The sequence below is a fragment of the Eleginops maclovinus genome, chromosome 18 (genome assembly GCF_036324505.1).
Source record: "Eleginops maclovinus isolate JMC-PN-2008 ecotype Puerto Natales chromosome 18, JC_Emac_rtc_rv5, whole genome shotgun sequence".
Taxonomy (NCBI): Eukaryota; Metazoa; Chordata; class Actinopteri; order Perciformes; family Eleginopidae; genus Eleginops; species Eleginops maclovinus.
This window is the reverse complement of record NC_086366.1, coordinates 15,205,557-15,222,013: the sequence shown is the minus strand read 5'-3', so window position 1 is coordinate 15,222,013 and position 16,457 is coordinate 15,205,557. Positions and strand designations below refer to the sequence as shown.

Here is a 16,457-nt window from a genome sequence, read left to right as displayed (position 1 = left end):
ATGTTAAAGATAAGTTTATCTCATAGATTACATGGATACACCTATGTAAACCTTTTAATTAATCCAATATGACCATTATTCACTATACATTTTTAGGCTATCTTATATTTCTTTCAATAGGCATGCATTTATTATATTCATTCCGTATTGTATTATGGAAATAAAAAAGTGACCTTACAAATTCTGTGTTGTAGTCTCTGTTTAAGCCAGTCAGAAATCACAGTTTAACCAGGCCCCTATCTTTAGTCAAACTCTTTTGTGCTGGGTTTTGAATTTTTCAGATTATACCAAAGATGTAAATTTAAGGTGTTCAACAACTAAACAATTCGGTATCTGTACCTGATAACAACATACCATTTTGGATATTGCAATTAATAAGGGGAAGTATCATATGATTTTTTAAATTGAGCATGAGAGCTTGATGACTGCATCAGAAGTTGACAGAAGTACTGCATGTTACACAGAACAACTTTAAAACTGTCTTGGAAGGGAGATCTTATTCAGGGATAAAAAAACTGAACTTCCAAGATGACAGTTGTTAATCTAAAATAAAAATGTTGATATTCTCTGTGTTTCAAGTGCTCAACTTTTGAGAAAAAGGTTGTATTTTTAAGGTTGGTATTTGACACACATTTACTGCAGAACCAGCTTCATATTCTTATTCAGTTTCAAAGTTGGCAGTCAAAGAACGGTATAGGCTCATGTCCAAATCCACCCTTATGACCACAGGGTTTTTTTAGGGACCTGGACCATCAATGAATTACCATTAAAAAATTATCAATTTCTCCATACTGATTGCAATAGTAGGGACATTTATGTCATAGAAATAACATTACATGCGTCTCACATAATTACTGTTATTTTAAGGAGAGGAAATGTTTTATTTCAATTCTTTATTGAAGTCACAATTTTTTTCACAAAAGCTTCCATTTCCTGTGAAACAGCAAAACCAAATAAATAAGAATTTCTTTACTGCACTGGAAAAGCACTTTTATATTTTAATATACTGTATTTTCATGTACAAACTGGTGAATGTATCTTAAAGACCACATAAGCTCCAGACATGTCAAGATACATGCATTTAATAAGGTCAGCTGAACCTACATAATTTGAAAAAAACAAAATCAGAGAGAAGAACCAATAGTTAAATAAATTGCAATATAAATTCTGAATAATCACAACGTTAATCACCTAATCATATTGCAAATGTATCATTTAATAGAATCCTGGGAGAATAATGAATACATTGTTTTGTTTAAGCAATCTCATACGTTCAAAATTATTTTGCCATTAGCCCTGCTTTCCCAATAACTAAACACATGAGCTTTTACTATCAATATATTTTCCTATGAAACTAATTGCAGGTTTTATGACTCAATGCCCCGACCCATGATGGCTTTCTTTGTGTTCCTCTCTGGTCTCAGCAGGATAATGTAACATTTAGGGCCAAACAGTGCCATCAAGAGGCCAAAACTGGAAGCCAGGATGGCGAATACCTCAACTACATCTGCATATTTACCTGGGGAACTGATGTAAGCTGGAACAAAGGCCACCCACACAGCACAGAAGATCAGCATGCTAAAAGTGATGAGTTTGGCCTCATTGAAGCTATCTGGAAGATTCCTTGCCAGAAATGCTAACAGGAAACTAATTATAGCCAGTAAGCCAATATAACCCAGTAACACTGCAAATCCAACAGTTGACCCGACTACACACTCATACACTATTTTGTCATTGTGGTATTGAGTGTTTTTATGAGGAGCAGGTGAGGAGGAGACCAGCCAAGCAGTGCAGATCACTGCCTGAATGGATGTAAGAAGCAGAACTGTCCCTCTCTGCTGCAAAACACCAAACCACTTCATACTGGCTCCACCTCCTGGCTTGGAGGCCTTGAACACAGCCAGAACCACCATGGTTTTAACAAGAATACAAGAGACACAAAGCACAAAGCTGATCCCAAATGCTGCATGTCTCAGTTGACATGTCCAAAGTCTGGGACGGCCGATAAACAGCAATGAGCACAGGAAACACAGCTTAAGTGATGCTAAGAGCAGGAAACTCAGTTCTGAATTGTTGGCGCGTACCATGGGTGTACTACGATGATAGAAAAAGATTCCCAGGACAACAGCACAGATGCATGTGCCGAGTAAAGAGGTGGTTGTCAAACAGATACCAAGAGGCTCTTGATAAGAGAGGAACTCAGTTTGTTTAGGAACACACTGGTCACGCTGGGGGCTGGACCAGAAGTCCTCTGGACAACTGCTGCACTCCACAGAATCTGAAAAAATAAGGGAAAGTGTTAAGATAGATGAACTTGCTCAAATTATATCTCCAAAGTGCAATTTTTTAAGCAAAATACCAACCAGTCTTATTACTGATCTTTCCTTCAGAACAATGGATGCAGTCAAAACAGCACTCAGGTTCCCCCTTCTTCCTTACCATCCGGGTACCTGGGGGGCAGCTCTCACTGCACACTGACCGGGGTGGCTGGAGAAAAACACGTATACAGTATGAGTAATGATACTTTACACTGCTATAATGAGTCATCTATGGGACACAAAATATGTCAAATGTAAGAGTTACCTGTTTTGCTCCAAAGTTCCAGAAGATTTTTTCTTCATCAAGTGTGAGTTCTCCACCTCTGGCTGACTCTCTGACATCGCCCACACTCTGAACTTTAGTTTTTCCATCAGTGAGCCACTGCCAGTTCATGATATCATATATTGGCAAGGCATCACCATTCTCATCAAATGAAACTTGATCCCCAAATGGTGTGGTGAAATTGACCTTTCCCAAATAATTCACCAGCTTTATCAGAAAAAGGTAGATGAAATTATATTTAACCATGGTAAACACAGCTGTACCTCATATTCAATAATCAATCTGCATATTACACCTATGTATGTGTCAAGATACTAACATACTGTTACAATGGATGCAGTTCAGTCGATAAACAAGAACTATTTTAAGACATGTTTGTCTCTGACCTGACAAAATTATCCACTAATTGTCTCCGAGCGGTACATAAAGTCTACTCAGCCTTCTGCTGTGCCCTTTATTATTAGGTATTGAATAGCTCTGTATGTAATCCTATACCCTAAACGCTCTCTGCAATAAATACTGAAGCATAGGATTTAGTCACATAAAGAGGTAGATTGTAAACTGAAATCACACCTGCCATGGCTCCATTCTTTGCAAATTGCCACAGCTGTGCCCGCTGAAAGGCCCTCTACCAGGCTCGCACTGCAGCATGTTATCAAGAGCATAAACCAGTGCATACACAGCCTTATACACGTTATATTCTGGTCTGAGGTTTGAAACATCCAAAAACTCAGTTTCCACACTTGCTAGATCTTCCTGCCCAGTGCATAGTGCTCCCCCAGCTTCCTCCCAACCTGCTGGAGGTGGTGCAAATCTACAGTGAAATGTGTGTTCCCAAAACTGATTTACCTGAAACATATACAGCACTTTGTGTTATAAATAATGAAAATATACTTTATTATCCTTAAAAATACCAGATCTGATTGCAATGTTACACTTACCATGTTATTTCCATAGCTGTTGTTGTGGTTTTGGTCAGGACGTATTTGTAACAGGAAGTCCCTGAACCCTAGTATTTCTCCTCGACGGATGGCAATGCCCAGAGTGCCACCCAGGTACGGCATGAATTGGGGTGTGTGGAGCACATTAGCTGCAGTCCATGCTTCACTGGCCATCCACTGCAGGCCTGTCACATTTTGCCTTACCACCTGTGCATTGGATTATTTAAAATAGATACATTTACTAACATGACAGAGTTGATGTCCTACTTTTTCTTATATATGTGAAATCCTGTGTATTGCACAGTATTATCACCGAAGTGATTCATATTTCATAGCTGTTGGTTAGTGTTTTTTGAGAAGTCCTGCTAAAACCCAACTCACAGTGTGTTTAACAAACAAGGGTTGTGATTATACTGCATCACTTCAATCTATTTGTTACAAGACAATGTTTAACAAATAAAACATTAAATTGCATGACTACATTAAACATTGTTTTGTTAACATACATTATTTGTCCCATAAGCCAAACTATTCACACACACACACACACACACACACACACACACACACACACACACACACACACACACACACACACACACACACACACACACACACACACACACACACACACACACACACACACACACACACACACACACACACACACACACACACACACACACACACACACACACACACACACTTTACTAATTACATAACAATATAGTTAAGAACCTCTTCCATCAGATTTATCATGTGACTCTCATGTGCAAACACAATGACCACACGAGCTGTAGATTTCTTCATCACATCCACAATCCTTTTTAGTTCAAATGGATTATTGCCCCAGGGCAAAACCTCCAAGTAGGCCAGACAACCTCCGTTAGATTGAGCCAGGTCAGATTGGAAGGATCGGGCAGCGTGGAGCCCATAATCATCATCACTGACCAGCAGACCAGCCCAAGTCCAGCCAAAGCGCCTGAGAATTTGAATCATAGCACGCACCTACACAGTAAAGGGATTATGGTATAAACCTGAATGATCTGCTACATGTTTCAGAATAGACTGTGTTAAATAATCTCAAGTCAAGCCGAGATATCTATGTCAAAACAATTATTTGACAGGTATTACATAAAAGGAATATATTTTTAGCAAGATGTTTATTTCTGTGTGCACATGCTTTAGTATGCATTTCCTATTTTGCTAATTGATGGTTACCTGGAAAGCATCACTTGGGATCGTCCTAAAGAAGGATGGGAACTTTTGCCGGTTACTCAGGCACGAACATGTGGCAAAATAACTCACCTGTAAAAGATACATGTACATTCTAAAAACAAGCCTTTACACACCCCGCAACTTTTTAAAGGTTTATTATAAATTTTTCACAATTCACATTCATCTAAATTGAAAACAAAATGATTAAAGGTAATTATTGTGGAAAACTTACCATAGGTACTCTGTACAAACCTAAGACGGCAGAGATGGCAATAGAACGCGTAGAGGAAGAATCCCCGACAATCCCTATGACTGGAGGGGCTCCTACACAGGTCTCCTCTAACATGAATTGCTCCTCTTGACCACTGGCTAGTGACAAAGCTGCGCGAAACCCAATTCCTAGTTTGACACAGTTGTCATAAAGACTGTATCCCAGAGTCACATTAGGCAGCAGGTTGAAGTTTCTGTTGATCTCATCAACAGCAAAGGCCATGGCCTGGGCCTGCCTGAATCCTAGAACATCAAAACTGACAGAAAAAATACCACTTTTGGAAAGTACAACATTATTTTGCACAACTACTGAACATATTCATTTCACAAACAGTTAAGCCATGGCAACAGTTGCAACAATACTTGAAAGAGAAATTGCATAAAAGTAGATAATAGAGTGACATCAATACACAATGTAGTAAGCAACAGTAATCTCTCAGTATACATTGCATAACATTGCAACAAGAGGATTGCTATCCCCTAGTTTATGCTTTTTGCCGAATCCCTGAGACACTTACCCATGGCAGATAGGTTGTTGTGGCTCGGAGGTAAAAGATAAGTCAGAAAAAACAGAAAAGAAGTGGATCTCAAACAGACCACCCAGAACCACATCCCCAGCCTTGTGCATACCATTAAGTCGAAATTGTCCCTGTAAGTGGCATGCGGTCGAATAAAGAGGAGAGGGCAAAGCAGAAGAAAAGTAGGAATAAAGCATGAAATACACAAGCAACTTGAAATCTAAATAAGGCAACATGACTTTCCTCCTGTTTACCTCTTAAGGTCATAAAGTGTTATTGCTATGTCAATCCTTTTTATTGACTTGCACTATTGTTTGATCTTGCACACCACCCATCAGGGCATATTCAAAGTAGGGGCAGGGCCTAACATGCATTTTATTTTAGATTCATTTTTTTCTTAGATTTATTATGTAATAAATGTTTGGCGTCAATATATACATTAAAGTGAAGATACTGTGGATTGATGCCTTCCAAAAAAAACATCTACTGGTCTTGCAGTAAAAGACAACATTTCTTCGAGATAGCTCTGCAGTTTAACATCAGTAATAAAAAGTGTATACAGTATGCATCAGAAGAGTTAGTTTATACTGGGTATAATCTCAAATGTGTGTGTGATAGGTACAGCAAATTACACACATCAAAAGCTTAAATCAGCCTCAGGAATGTCCACTAGATGGTACCATCACACCAACATATTTCTTGACATTTTACTTTAAACTTTGCTTAATGGGGGATTATTATATCTGGATGGCACCCATAGGAACTTGACAGGTTCATGATCAGTTTTGCAGAATCATGTGTATAAGGTATGTATCCCTATTTGAGCTGTCTGTACAATTTGCATTGTTATAGACAGAGATGGGAAGCAATTAAGTACATTTATTCAAGTAATGTACCTAAGTGCAATTTTGAGATACTTGAACTTAGAGTAAATAAGACTATGTCGTGCCACCCATCAGGGGACAGGTTTGGGGCAGGGCAAAGTACACATTTTAAGGATTTATGAATATTTTCAGCAAATAAGTCTATAACCATATTTTTTATTTTATATTTTAAAGTTTTCTCCATGGAAGAAGGAACACACCAAGGATATTAGTTTGTTTAGGAAAGCCACATAAGCTAGAACACACAATAATACAAAGGGTATCAATCTAGGAATAATAATGAAAAAATCCATTTGTGTTAATGCATGATATTTATTCTGTTCGTCTCAAATGCAAAACTTCTAAATGATGAAGGAAAGGTGTACAATTCAGATGGTAAAGTAAGAGCAACCTAAGATGAGTTATGCTTCATTGCTTAGAAAATGGTATCTTCACATCAAACTTTCATATAATTGCTTGTGTTACTGCATTAAAACACAGGGAAAGAAGGAAACTCTAATTTCCAAATGTCATTACTTCTTCTAGAAATAGAGATCAACATAAATCTACATTTAATAAATAACTAAGTCCTCAGGCAACACTCACATGGGTCTTTTCAAACCCTACCAATTTATATGGCCATTGGTCCACACCAAAACAGCCTCTTAGGTCACTAAACATTCAGCTTATGTAAAACCAGAAAGGTGATGATTGTCAGGAATTACATTTTCAATGTCAATGATGGCGACATTTAATGTCATAGCGGATTTAAGTGCTTGTGTGAACAGGATTTCTTTTTGGGCAGAGGAAAGAAAAAATAACAAAACGTGTTTTTATATATGTTAGCCAGGCCTCAGTCCAGTATACATTTTTACTGTTCGTGCTACATTTCTATCTTGGTTGTTCCACGACCCATGATGGCTTTCTTTGTGTTCCTCTCTGGTCTCAGCAGGATAATGTAACATTTGGGACCGAACAGTGCCGTCAAGAGGCCAAAGCTGGAGGCCAGGATGGCAAATACTTCTACTGCATCTGCATATTTGCCAGGGGAGTTAATGTAAGCTGGAACAAAGGCCACCCACACAGCACAAAAGATCAGCATGCTAAATGTGATGAGTTTGGCCTCATTGAAGCTATCTGGAAGATTCCTTGCCATAAATGCTAACAGGAAACTAATTATAGCCAGTAAGCCAATATAACCCAGTAACACTGCAAATCCAACTGTGGACCCGACTACACACTCATACACTATCTTGTCATTGTAGTATTGAGTGTTTTTATAAGGAGCAGGTGAGGAGGAGACCAGCCAAGCAGTGCAGATCACTGCCTGAATGGATGTAAGAAGCAGAACTGTCCCTCTCTGCTGTCCAGCACCAAACCACTTCATACTGGCTCCACCTCCTGGCTTGGAGGCCTTGAACACAGCCAGAACCACCATGGTTTTAACAAGAATACAAGAGACACAAAGCACAAAGCTGATCCCAAATGCTGCATGTCTCAGTTGACACCTCCAAAGTCTGGGATGGCCGATAAACAGCAGTGAACACAGGAAACACAGCTTAAGTGATGCTAAGAGCAGGAAACTCAGTTCTGAATTGTTGGCGCGTACCATGGGTGTACTACGATGATAAATAAAAATTCCTAGGACAACAGCACAGATGCATGTGCCGAGTAAAGAGGCGGTTGTCAAACAGATACCAAGAGGCTCTTGATAAGAGAGGAACTCAGTTTCTTTAGGAACACACTGGTCACTGCTGGGGGCTGGACCAGAAGTCCTCTGGACAACTGCTGCACTCCATGGAGTCTGTAAAAATAAGGGAAAAGAGAACACTTACAGTTTAGCTGAATGGGAAACTGATGCCTGAAACTTTATTGCACGTTATGTCTGCAGTGCTTGGCATGTGCTTTATTGACACGGGGGGCACCAAGAAAGGGACAATTCCTGAAAACAAACTAATCAACCTTCGTTTAGGACATAGTTTTATAATGACACCAACCAGTTTCATTGCTGTACTTTCCCTCAGAACAAGGGACACAGTCGTAACAGCAAACAGGCTGGCCCTTTTTTCTGGTCATGCGTGTACCTGGAGAACAGCTCTCACTACACACGGACTGGGGTGGCTGTCACGATCAAAAAGTTATAGAACAGTTATTCCACACTGTTTGATTGTGTTACTTTGTGTCATATAGTACCAACATAAAAACAAAAACAATAACCAGGATTAACCTGTTTGTAGTCAAAGCTCCAGAAGATTTTACGTTCATCAAGTGTGAGTTCCTCGCCTTTGGAGGCAGACTTCTTAACAACACCCACTCTCTGAACATTTGTTTTTCCATCAGGGAGCCACTGCCAGTTCATGATGTCATATATTGGTAAGGCATCACCATTCTCATCAAATGACACTTGATCCCCAAATGATGTGGTGAAGTTGACTTTTTCCAAGTAATGTATAAGCTACACAGGGATACAACACAGACATACAATGAGACAAGGCGAGACAAAACATTTACTTGTTGATTTTGCACATGTATTGTGACGTTCTGTATGACATATTCAAGTATCATAGTCAAAGACATCAACCACGGTTGCCATTCAATAATTGTTTTTGTCACAAGAAATAAAGGGAATTTCATTTTGTATTGTTCTATGATTAAAGATATTGTCCTGTACTCAAAGACAATCAGGGGAGTACGTTTTCATTCCCAAAATATATTTCATTAAGTAACTCAAGATGAAGCAGGAGATTTCAAAAACTAAACAGGTGTAGTGCCAACTGAAATCACACCTGCCATGGGTCCAGTGTTTGCAAATCAGCACAGCTGTGCCCACTGAAAGGCCCTCTCCCTGGCACACAGCGCAGCATATCATCAAGGGCATATGCCAGGGCGTACACAGCCTTGTAAATATTGTATTCTGGCCTTAGGCTTGAAACATCCAAAAACTCAGTCTCCACACTTGCTAGATCTTCCTGCCCAGTGCATAGTGCTCCACCAGCTTCCACCCATTCTGCTGGAGGTGGTGCAAATTTACACTGAAATGTGTGTTCCCAAAACTGACTTACCTGAAATGGAAACAAAGTATTAACAGAAATAGCAATTATAATTATTGAATGCACAGATATGATTGTAAGGTTACAAATCTTACCATTCTATTTCTATGATTGTTGGACTTGTCAGGACTTGTTTTTAATAGAAAATCCCTAAGCCCTGATATTTCTCCTCGGCGGATGGCAATTCCTAGTGTGCCACCCAGGTACGGCATGAGGCGGGGGGTCTGAAGCCCAGCTACTGTAGTCCATGCTTCACTGGCCATCCACTGAGGCCTGTCACATTCTGCCTTATCACCTGTAATGGCTGTTGTCTAATCAATTTCTGCAGTTTGAGGTATACTGTAAATAGCTTGACTCGACTAAATAGGAATGAATACTTAAACTACTCCACATTACATTTAAAACTAATATGTTGGATTGGTAGATAAAAATAGATAGAGATAGAGATATTACTCTAAATACCTCTTCCATTAGTTGAATCATGTGGATCTGATGTGCAAACACAATAACCACACGAGCTGTTGATTTCTTCATTAAATCAACAATCCTCCTAAGTTCAGCTGGGTTGTCACCCCATGGCAAAATCTCAGAGTAGGCCAGACAACCTCCAATAGACTCAGCCAAGTTAGATTGGAAGGATCGGGCAACATGGCGGCCATAATCATCATCACTGACCAGCAGACCGGCCCAAGTCCAACCAAAGTGTCTTAGAATCTGAATCACAGCACGCACCTCAATAAAAAGAGAGCACAGGGATACCTGTTCATGTCTCACAATAAATTGAGAGTTCATTTATTCCATTACACCTATTTTCTATATCAACATAGTTTCATTAAGGATACACAATGAAAACACAGTACATGTACACTAAATTACAGCTCACTAAACTCTGAGTCAAACATACAGTAATTATTGCATTTCTATAACATAGTTTGTTTCACCTGGAAAGCATCACTTGGGATTGTTCTGAAGAAGGATGGAAACCTCCGCCTATCACTCAGGCAGGAACATGTGGCAAAGTAACTCACCTATAAAGAGATACAGTATTCACACAAGAGGGACTTTTTTTTACTATTACTTCAAATGAGGGTAAATGAATAAATTCAGCTATTACAAATTAACTGTTTTAAAATATGCATTAAAAAGATAACTTCTACCAAATAAAGCCTGAGATTTCATTTAATATTTCCCATCCTTAAAATGTGAAGTATAATCAAATTTGGAACCTCAAAACAAAAGCAAAAGCTGAAGACAGGAAACGTACCATGGGCAATTTGAACAAACCTATCACATCAGATGTGGCGATAGAAAATGTTGAGAAGGAATCACCCACAATCCCCAAGACTGGGGGGGGCCCTAAACAGGTCTCTTGAAGCAGAAACTGCTCCTCTCGACCGCTGGCCAACGATAATGCAGCACTGAATCCAATTACAAGTGTGGCACAGTTGTCATAAAGACTGTATCCCAGAGACACGTTCTGTAGAATGTTGGGGTTTTTGTTGATCTCATCAATTGCATATGCCATGGTCATGGCATGCCTAAACCCTTGAGGGTCAAAACTAACAATGAAAATGTCGGCATTAATGATTTATTCAACAATATACAGTATATACAGCTCCGGAACAAGTTAAGAGACACTCCAAATTCTTCTTAAATCTTTATCTCTACATGTATGGCAGCCTGTGTTTGTTGAATTTCAACAGAGAGAAAAACTGTCAGTAGTTGATAGAATACAATAAAAAAATCAGTTAACTCAAACACATTCCTCTAACTAATTCAACAAGAGAATATGATAATGCTGAAGTGGTCTCTTAATTTTTCTGGGGCTGTATAATTATCGGCAAATGTTGTCTACTTAATGTGTGTGAAACTTACCCCTGGCAGCTGAGCTGATTTGGCTCTGACGTGAATGTCGACTCAGGGAAGACAGAGGTGTAGTGGACCTCAAAAAGCCCACCCAGGATCACATCACCAGCCTTGTGCATCTCATTAAAATTAAACTGTTTCCTTAATTTACAGGATGAGAAAAGAGAGGAAGACTCAGACAAGAACAACATAAAGAACAGAAATGTGTTTAGAGATGCCCCCATAATGGCCCTCCTTCCTACACCCATTTCTTGGCTTCATGCAATGTTACTTAGTTTTATAAGAACGGTTAAGTCATGTCCTTTGCTGGTTTTCGTCAGAGTTTCACACCGCCCATCAGGGCACAGGCATAGCTGTAAGGGCAGGGCATACATATGAAACCAGATTTACAGACAATGTCATGATGACATTATTTATTTGCTGTATTTCTTGTTCATTACTTTGTCTGAGGTCCTTAATTGGTTTGTATTTTGAAGTTGTGGTGCAACTTAAACCTCTGTCACTCTGAACAACCTGCACAAAAAACAGTGTTCTTCTTAAATCGCTGAGACATAGTCACAAGAATCCCGGAGAAGATTTTTGCCAACAATGAGCAAAAACAAAACAAAAAACAAGACTATTCATGTACAAAAGCCCATCGATTCATATTATTTTGGTAATGTGTAAGTTGTGCTATTGTTATTTTGGTCAGGCAGTTAATTGGCCACCTATGGCTGAGCACTATAAAGCTGAGGTTTCATTAGGACCTCTTCCTTTTCTGGCATCTTCAGGAGTGGGATCGAAGTCCAGCTGTTGCAGGCTGACTGTTGAAGTAATTTGATTCTTTTGTGTTTGATGGTGTGCGTGCATCTAGTGAACCACACACATAAATACATACAAACTCTGATCACACATTGATCATTCTTACTCTGTGTTGTGGGTGTGAAGACTCAATAAAGACTCATTTCTTTGGACACCGTTTCCTTTTATTGTTCTAATCGGACATTCTACAGTGGTTGCCACCGGAAACATAGTCTCAGCATCACAGCTCCTTTAACAATTCTTTTCATGGTCCTTCGAGCCGGATTTGGCAAACTTCTCTAGTTAACAATGGCAACACCAAAGAAGAGTGAGTCACCCACAACACATGAAGACCCAGACAGAGACAGGTCAAACTCCCCAGGGCTTGAGAGGTGTGTCCGCATCCTTTCTGATGAGAATGCACTGTTGAGGCGCTGTCTGGACCAAATGAGGGAGAAAGATTCTCATTATCACACTTCTTCCTACCCCCCTTCAAGGCGTAATAGCATGAGAGGCTATGCTGCAGGCTCCAGATCAAGCTCGCCGGTTTCACAATGTATGGAGACGTCTCCAAGAGATCAACAGGATCCGCGTCCTCCATGGCATAAATTAGAACCGACAGCGACTGAGGGCAAGCTACATGCAAGGGAAAGAGAAGTTGATGAGATAGCCAGAGGTCTAGAAAGGATGGGGCGGCCATCTAGCCGCGACCGCAGATCTCCTGATAGAAACTACCCAAGCAGACAGACAAGTCGCCGCAGAGAATCACCTCCTCATTACAGCTCATCTTCACGGAAGGATCCTTACCTGGATTGGCCCCGGCAACATCGTTCCCGCAGATCTTCTCCATCACGGGAACACCAGTATTCAAGTATACCTGCTGACTATTGGCATGACTATTCAAGCCAATACAAATATGACACTCCAAGGGGATATGAGTCAAGCCGACGCCGCGAACCCTCTTACTCACCTGGGCGTCATTCTCGACATCCTTCAGTGGAGAGAGAGCACTCATATCGGGGCCCGAAGCCAAAGATTCCTGACTTCGTTCATGAAGATCCTCGTGAGTTCGCAAGACTCAAAGTTGCTCTTGATAACCTTCTTCCGCCCGATGCCACAGAGCGCTTCAAGTTTCAGATTCTACTGGATCACCTCAAACTGGAAGAGGCAATGCTCATCGCTGATTCATACAGTCACAGCAGGGATCCATATACTGACACCATGGAGGCTCTCACAGAGTTATATGGTCAACCGCACCAACTTGCACTTCAGCGCATCTCCAAGCTCATGGAGGAGCCGAACGTCAAGGCAGGTGACACTAAGGCCTTTCGTCAATTCGCACTGAAAGTGCGCGCTTTAGTAGGGATGTTGGAGCAACTTGGCAGCAGTGGAAGAACCGAACTGTGGTGTGGATCTCATGTTTCACGGCTTCTGGGAAAGTTGCCTCATGATTTAAGAGCAAGCTTTAGGAGGTATATCAATCCCATAAGAACTCCCATTCCAACTCTTCTCGACCTAGCTGACTGGCTAAAATATGAGGTAAGGGTGCAAGTTGATGGTTCACAGTTCACTGGTGATCACGGTAAGGAACATCAGAGCTACAAAGAACACCGCAAGGACCGAAAGTCACAGTCCACAATGGTTCTTCACAACAGTGAGCCAAAAGAGTGTCCATCTCAGTTACAGTCAAGTAGTTCAGATCAGCCACGAGAAAAGCCCAAGAAATTCTGCCCATTTTGCAACACACCTCAGCACTATCTGAATCAGTGTGCAAATTTTCAGTTACTGTCCAAGGAGCAGATCGAGAAATGGATCCGGGCCAATCAGAGGTGTTGGAAGTGTGGACGCGAACACTTCTCTTCCGAGTGCACTTTGAAGGCTAAATGTAAGAAATGCGACAAGCGACATCTTGAAATCCTTCATGAGGTGAACACCGGAGGTAGCGGTAAGACCACCACTTTCAGGAAAGCCACAACTGGATCCATGGAGCGTGCCAAACCCACCAGCTCCACTGCTGAAACCCTTTATGTGGACAGACCTACTGGTAGCAGCAGGGTGCTACTGAAGATGAGTCGGGTCATCCTAAAGAATGGTGAGAACTCATTGGACACATATGCACTGCTAGATGATGGCTCGGAGCGCACCATCTTACTGTATGAAGCGGCACAACAGCTCGGCCTACAAGGTTTACCTGAGGAGCTGTCCTTGCGTACAGTGCGTCAAGATGTGCGAGTCATCCCTGGAGCCACAGTGTCGTTCACAGTTTCACCTGCAAACCAACCAAGTAAGACCTTCCACATTCAAAGAGCATTCACAGCCAAAGAGCTAGGTCTGGCACCCCATACTTACCCTGTTGCGGCCCTCAAGAAGTCATATTGTCACTTGAAGAACTTACCTCTGCAGCCCATTGACCGTGCGCAGCCCTTGCTGCTCATTGGATCGGACCATCCACACCTCATAACCCCAACTGAACCTGTTCGCCTGGGCCCACCGGGAGGGCCGGCTGCGGTCAAGACCAAGTTGGGATGGGCACTCCAAGGCCCAGATTTCCTTAGACAGCCAGAAACTTCATGGCCTGAACAGCCATCAGGAAATCCTGCTGAGGTCCCTGAAGAGATGCGGAAACAAACCTTTTGCGGAGCCACAACCGTCGACAGTGGTCCACCTCTACTTGACATCGGTCAATACAGCACCTTCCAGGAACTCCTTGAAGCGGTAGCCTGCTCACCTCACGGGGTGGCTTCTGATACGGAGAATACGTCAGCGGCTGACTTAAGGAAAGCTGAGCTGGATGTTCTTCGTCAAGCCCAGATCGAAAGTTTCCCAGATGACATGACACAGCTACTGTCTGGAAACCCTGTCACATCAAACAGTAAGCTAGTCACGCTAGCCCCTGAGCTTGACCCCAACACTCAGCTCATTCATGTTGGAGGCCGTCTGCGTAGATGTGATCAGCTAAGTCAAGAAGTACAGCACCCAATTGTACTAGATCCTTCCCATCCTCTCTCAAAGCTGATTATTAAGCGCTACGACCAAGACCTGCACCATCCTGGTCCGGAGAGAGTATTTGCGGAGATCAGGCGGCGCTTTTGGATCCTGAGAGGCAGGCAGGCAATTCGCAAATTCCAACACAGTTGCCCCGAATGTCGTAAGTGGCGCGGAACGCCTGAGGTCCCAAGAATGGCCGATTTGCCCCCCTCCAGTCTCCGGCTCTACAAGCCAGCATTTTACTCCACCGGAATCGACTGTTTTGGTCCCTTTCAGATCAGAGTCGGGAGGCGAAATGAAAAGCGCTGGGGCATATTGTATAAGTGCCTTACTACCAAGGCACTCTACATTGATCTGCTAGCAAGCATTGACTCTGATTCTTTCCTCATGTCACTCCGGCGATTCGTGTCAAGAAGAGGAAAGCCACATGAGATTCTCTGTGATAATGGAACGAATTTCAAGGGTGGAGATACCGAACTGAAGGAGGCATTTCAGGCCCTCCAACCAGCTCTGAAGGAGCAGCTGACTGCACAACAGATCGCTTTCCAGTACAACCCGCCAAGTGCTCCCCACTTTGGCGGCTCTTGGGAAAGGGAAATACGGTCCATAAAGGCAGCACTGTACACCGTTGTTGGAGCGCAGACCGTGCCAGAAGAAGTACTCAGGACAGTCCTGGTTGAGATTGAAGGCATTCTTAACTCCAAGCCTTTGGGTTACGTATCCTCAGACGTCTCAGATCCAGACCCCGTGACTCCAAATACTCTTCTCATGGGGCGGCCCGACAGCTCTCTACCTCAGGTGATCTACCCAGAGTCTGAGCTACTCACTCGCAGGAGATGGCGGCACAGTCAAGTTCTGGCTGACCAGTTTTGGTCCAGATTCATCCGACAGTACTTGCCTGCCCAACAGACACGTCAGAAGTGGCAAAAGGAGAAAGACGATTTGACCGTCGGCACAGTCGTAATGATTGTGGATCCTCAGTCTCCAAGGGCCCTCTGGCTTGTTGGAACAGTGAAGACGGTCTGCCCTGGCTCCGATGGAAGAGTAAGGGCAGCAGAAGTTAAAGTGAAGGATCGCACCTATCTTCGCCCGGTGGCTAGACTGATTAAGTTGCCTGCATTTCCAGACGACCATGGAGAGAAGGACTTTTAGAAGCAAATCCGTACAACAGATTTGGGGGCGGCTGTACAAAAGCCCATCGATTCATATTATTTTGGTAATGTGTAAGTTGTGCTATTGTTATTTTGGTCAGGCAGTTAATTGGCCACCTATGGCTGAGCACTATAAAGCTGAGGTTTCATTAGGACCTCTTCCTTTTCTGGCATCTTCAGGAGTGGGATCGAAGTCCAGCTGTTGCAGGCT

The 16,457-nt window shown here is 42.1% G+C and overlaps 2 protein-coding genes across 2 annotated transcripts; both read right to left on the bottom strand.

The window, feature by feature from the left end:
• Nucleotides 1-1,367: 1,367 nt before the first annotated feature.
• LOC134880248 (extracellular calcium-sensing receptor-like) lies at nt 1,368-5,658 on the bottom strand. The gene is made up of 9 exons (XM_063907043.1): nt 5,549-5,658; nt 4,993-5,287; nt 4,764-4,850; nt 4,281-4,550; nt 3,543-3,749; nt 3,175-3,450; nt 2,584-2,808; nt 2,364-2,487; nt 1,368-2,278 (listed from the first exon to the last, which is right to left on the bottom strand). Exons 1-9 carry the CDS (start codon nt 5,656-5,658, stop codon nt 1,368-1,370), a joined length of 2,505 nt encoding a protein of 834 aa, XP_063763113.1.
• Nucleotides 5,659-6,801: 1,143 nt separating this feature from the next.
• LOC134880261 (extracellular calcium-sensing receptor-like) lies at nt 6,802-11,014 on the bottom strand. Its single transcript, XM_063907068.1, is given in 10 exon segments — nt 6,802-8,161; nt 8,163-8,215; nt 8,409-8,532; nt 8,639-8,866; nt 9,198-9,473; nt 9,557-9,732; nt 9,735-9,756; nt 9,924-10,193; nt 10,403-10,489; nt 10,726-11,014. Coding segments are annotated over 10 exon segments (2,370 nt in total). The 5' UTR covers nt 10,993-11,014; the 3' UTR covers nt 6,802-7,294.
• Nucleotides 11,015-16,457: the final 5,443 nt, after the last annotated feature.

What these genes read in the sequence shown, in the direction of transcription:
- LOC134880248 (XM_063907043.1), bottom strand. Translation starts at nt 5,658, where the DNA reads ATGCACAAGGCTGGGGATGTGGTTCTGGGTGGTCTGTTTGAGATCCAC. An exon ending in CAACAACCTATCTGCCATGG is followed by an intron (nt 5,288 to 5,548) that starts GTAAGTGTCTCA and finishes TTTTTCTGTCAG; the next exon opens with TTTTGATGTTCTAGGATTCA. An exon ending in AAAGAATGGAGCCATGGCAG is followed by an intron (nt 2,809 to 3,174) that starts GTGTGATTTCAG and finishes TTTCTGATAAAG; the next exon opens with CTGGTGAATTATTTGGGAAA.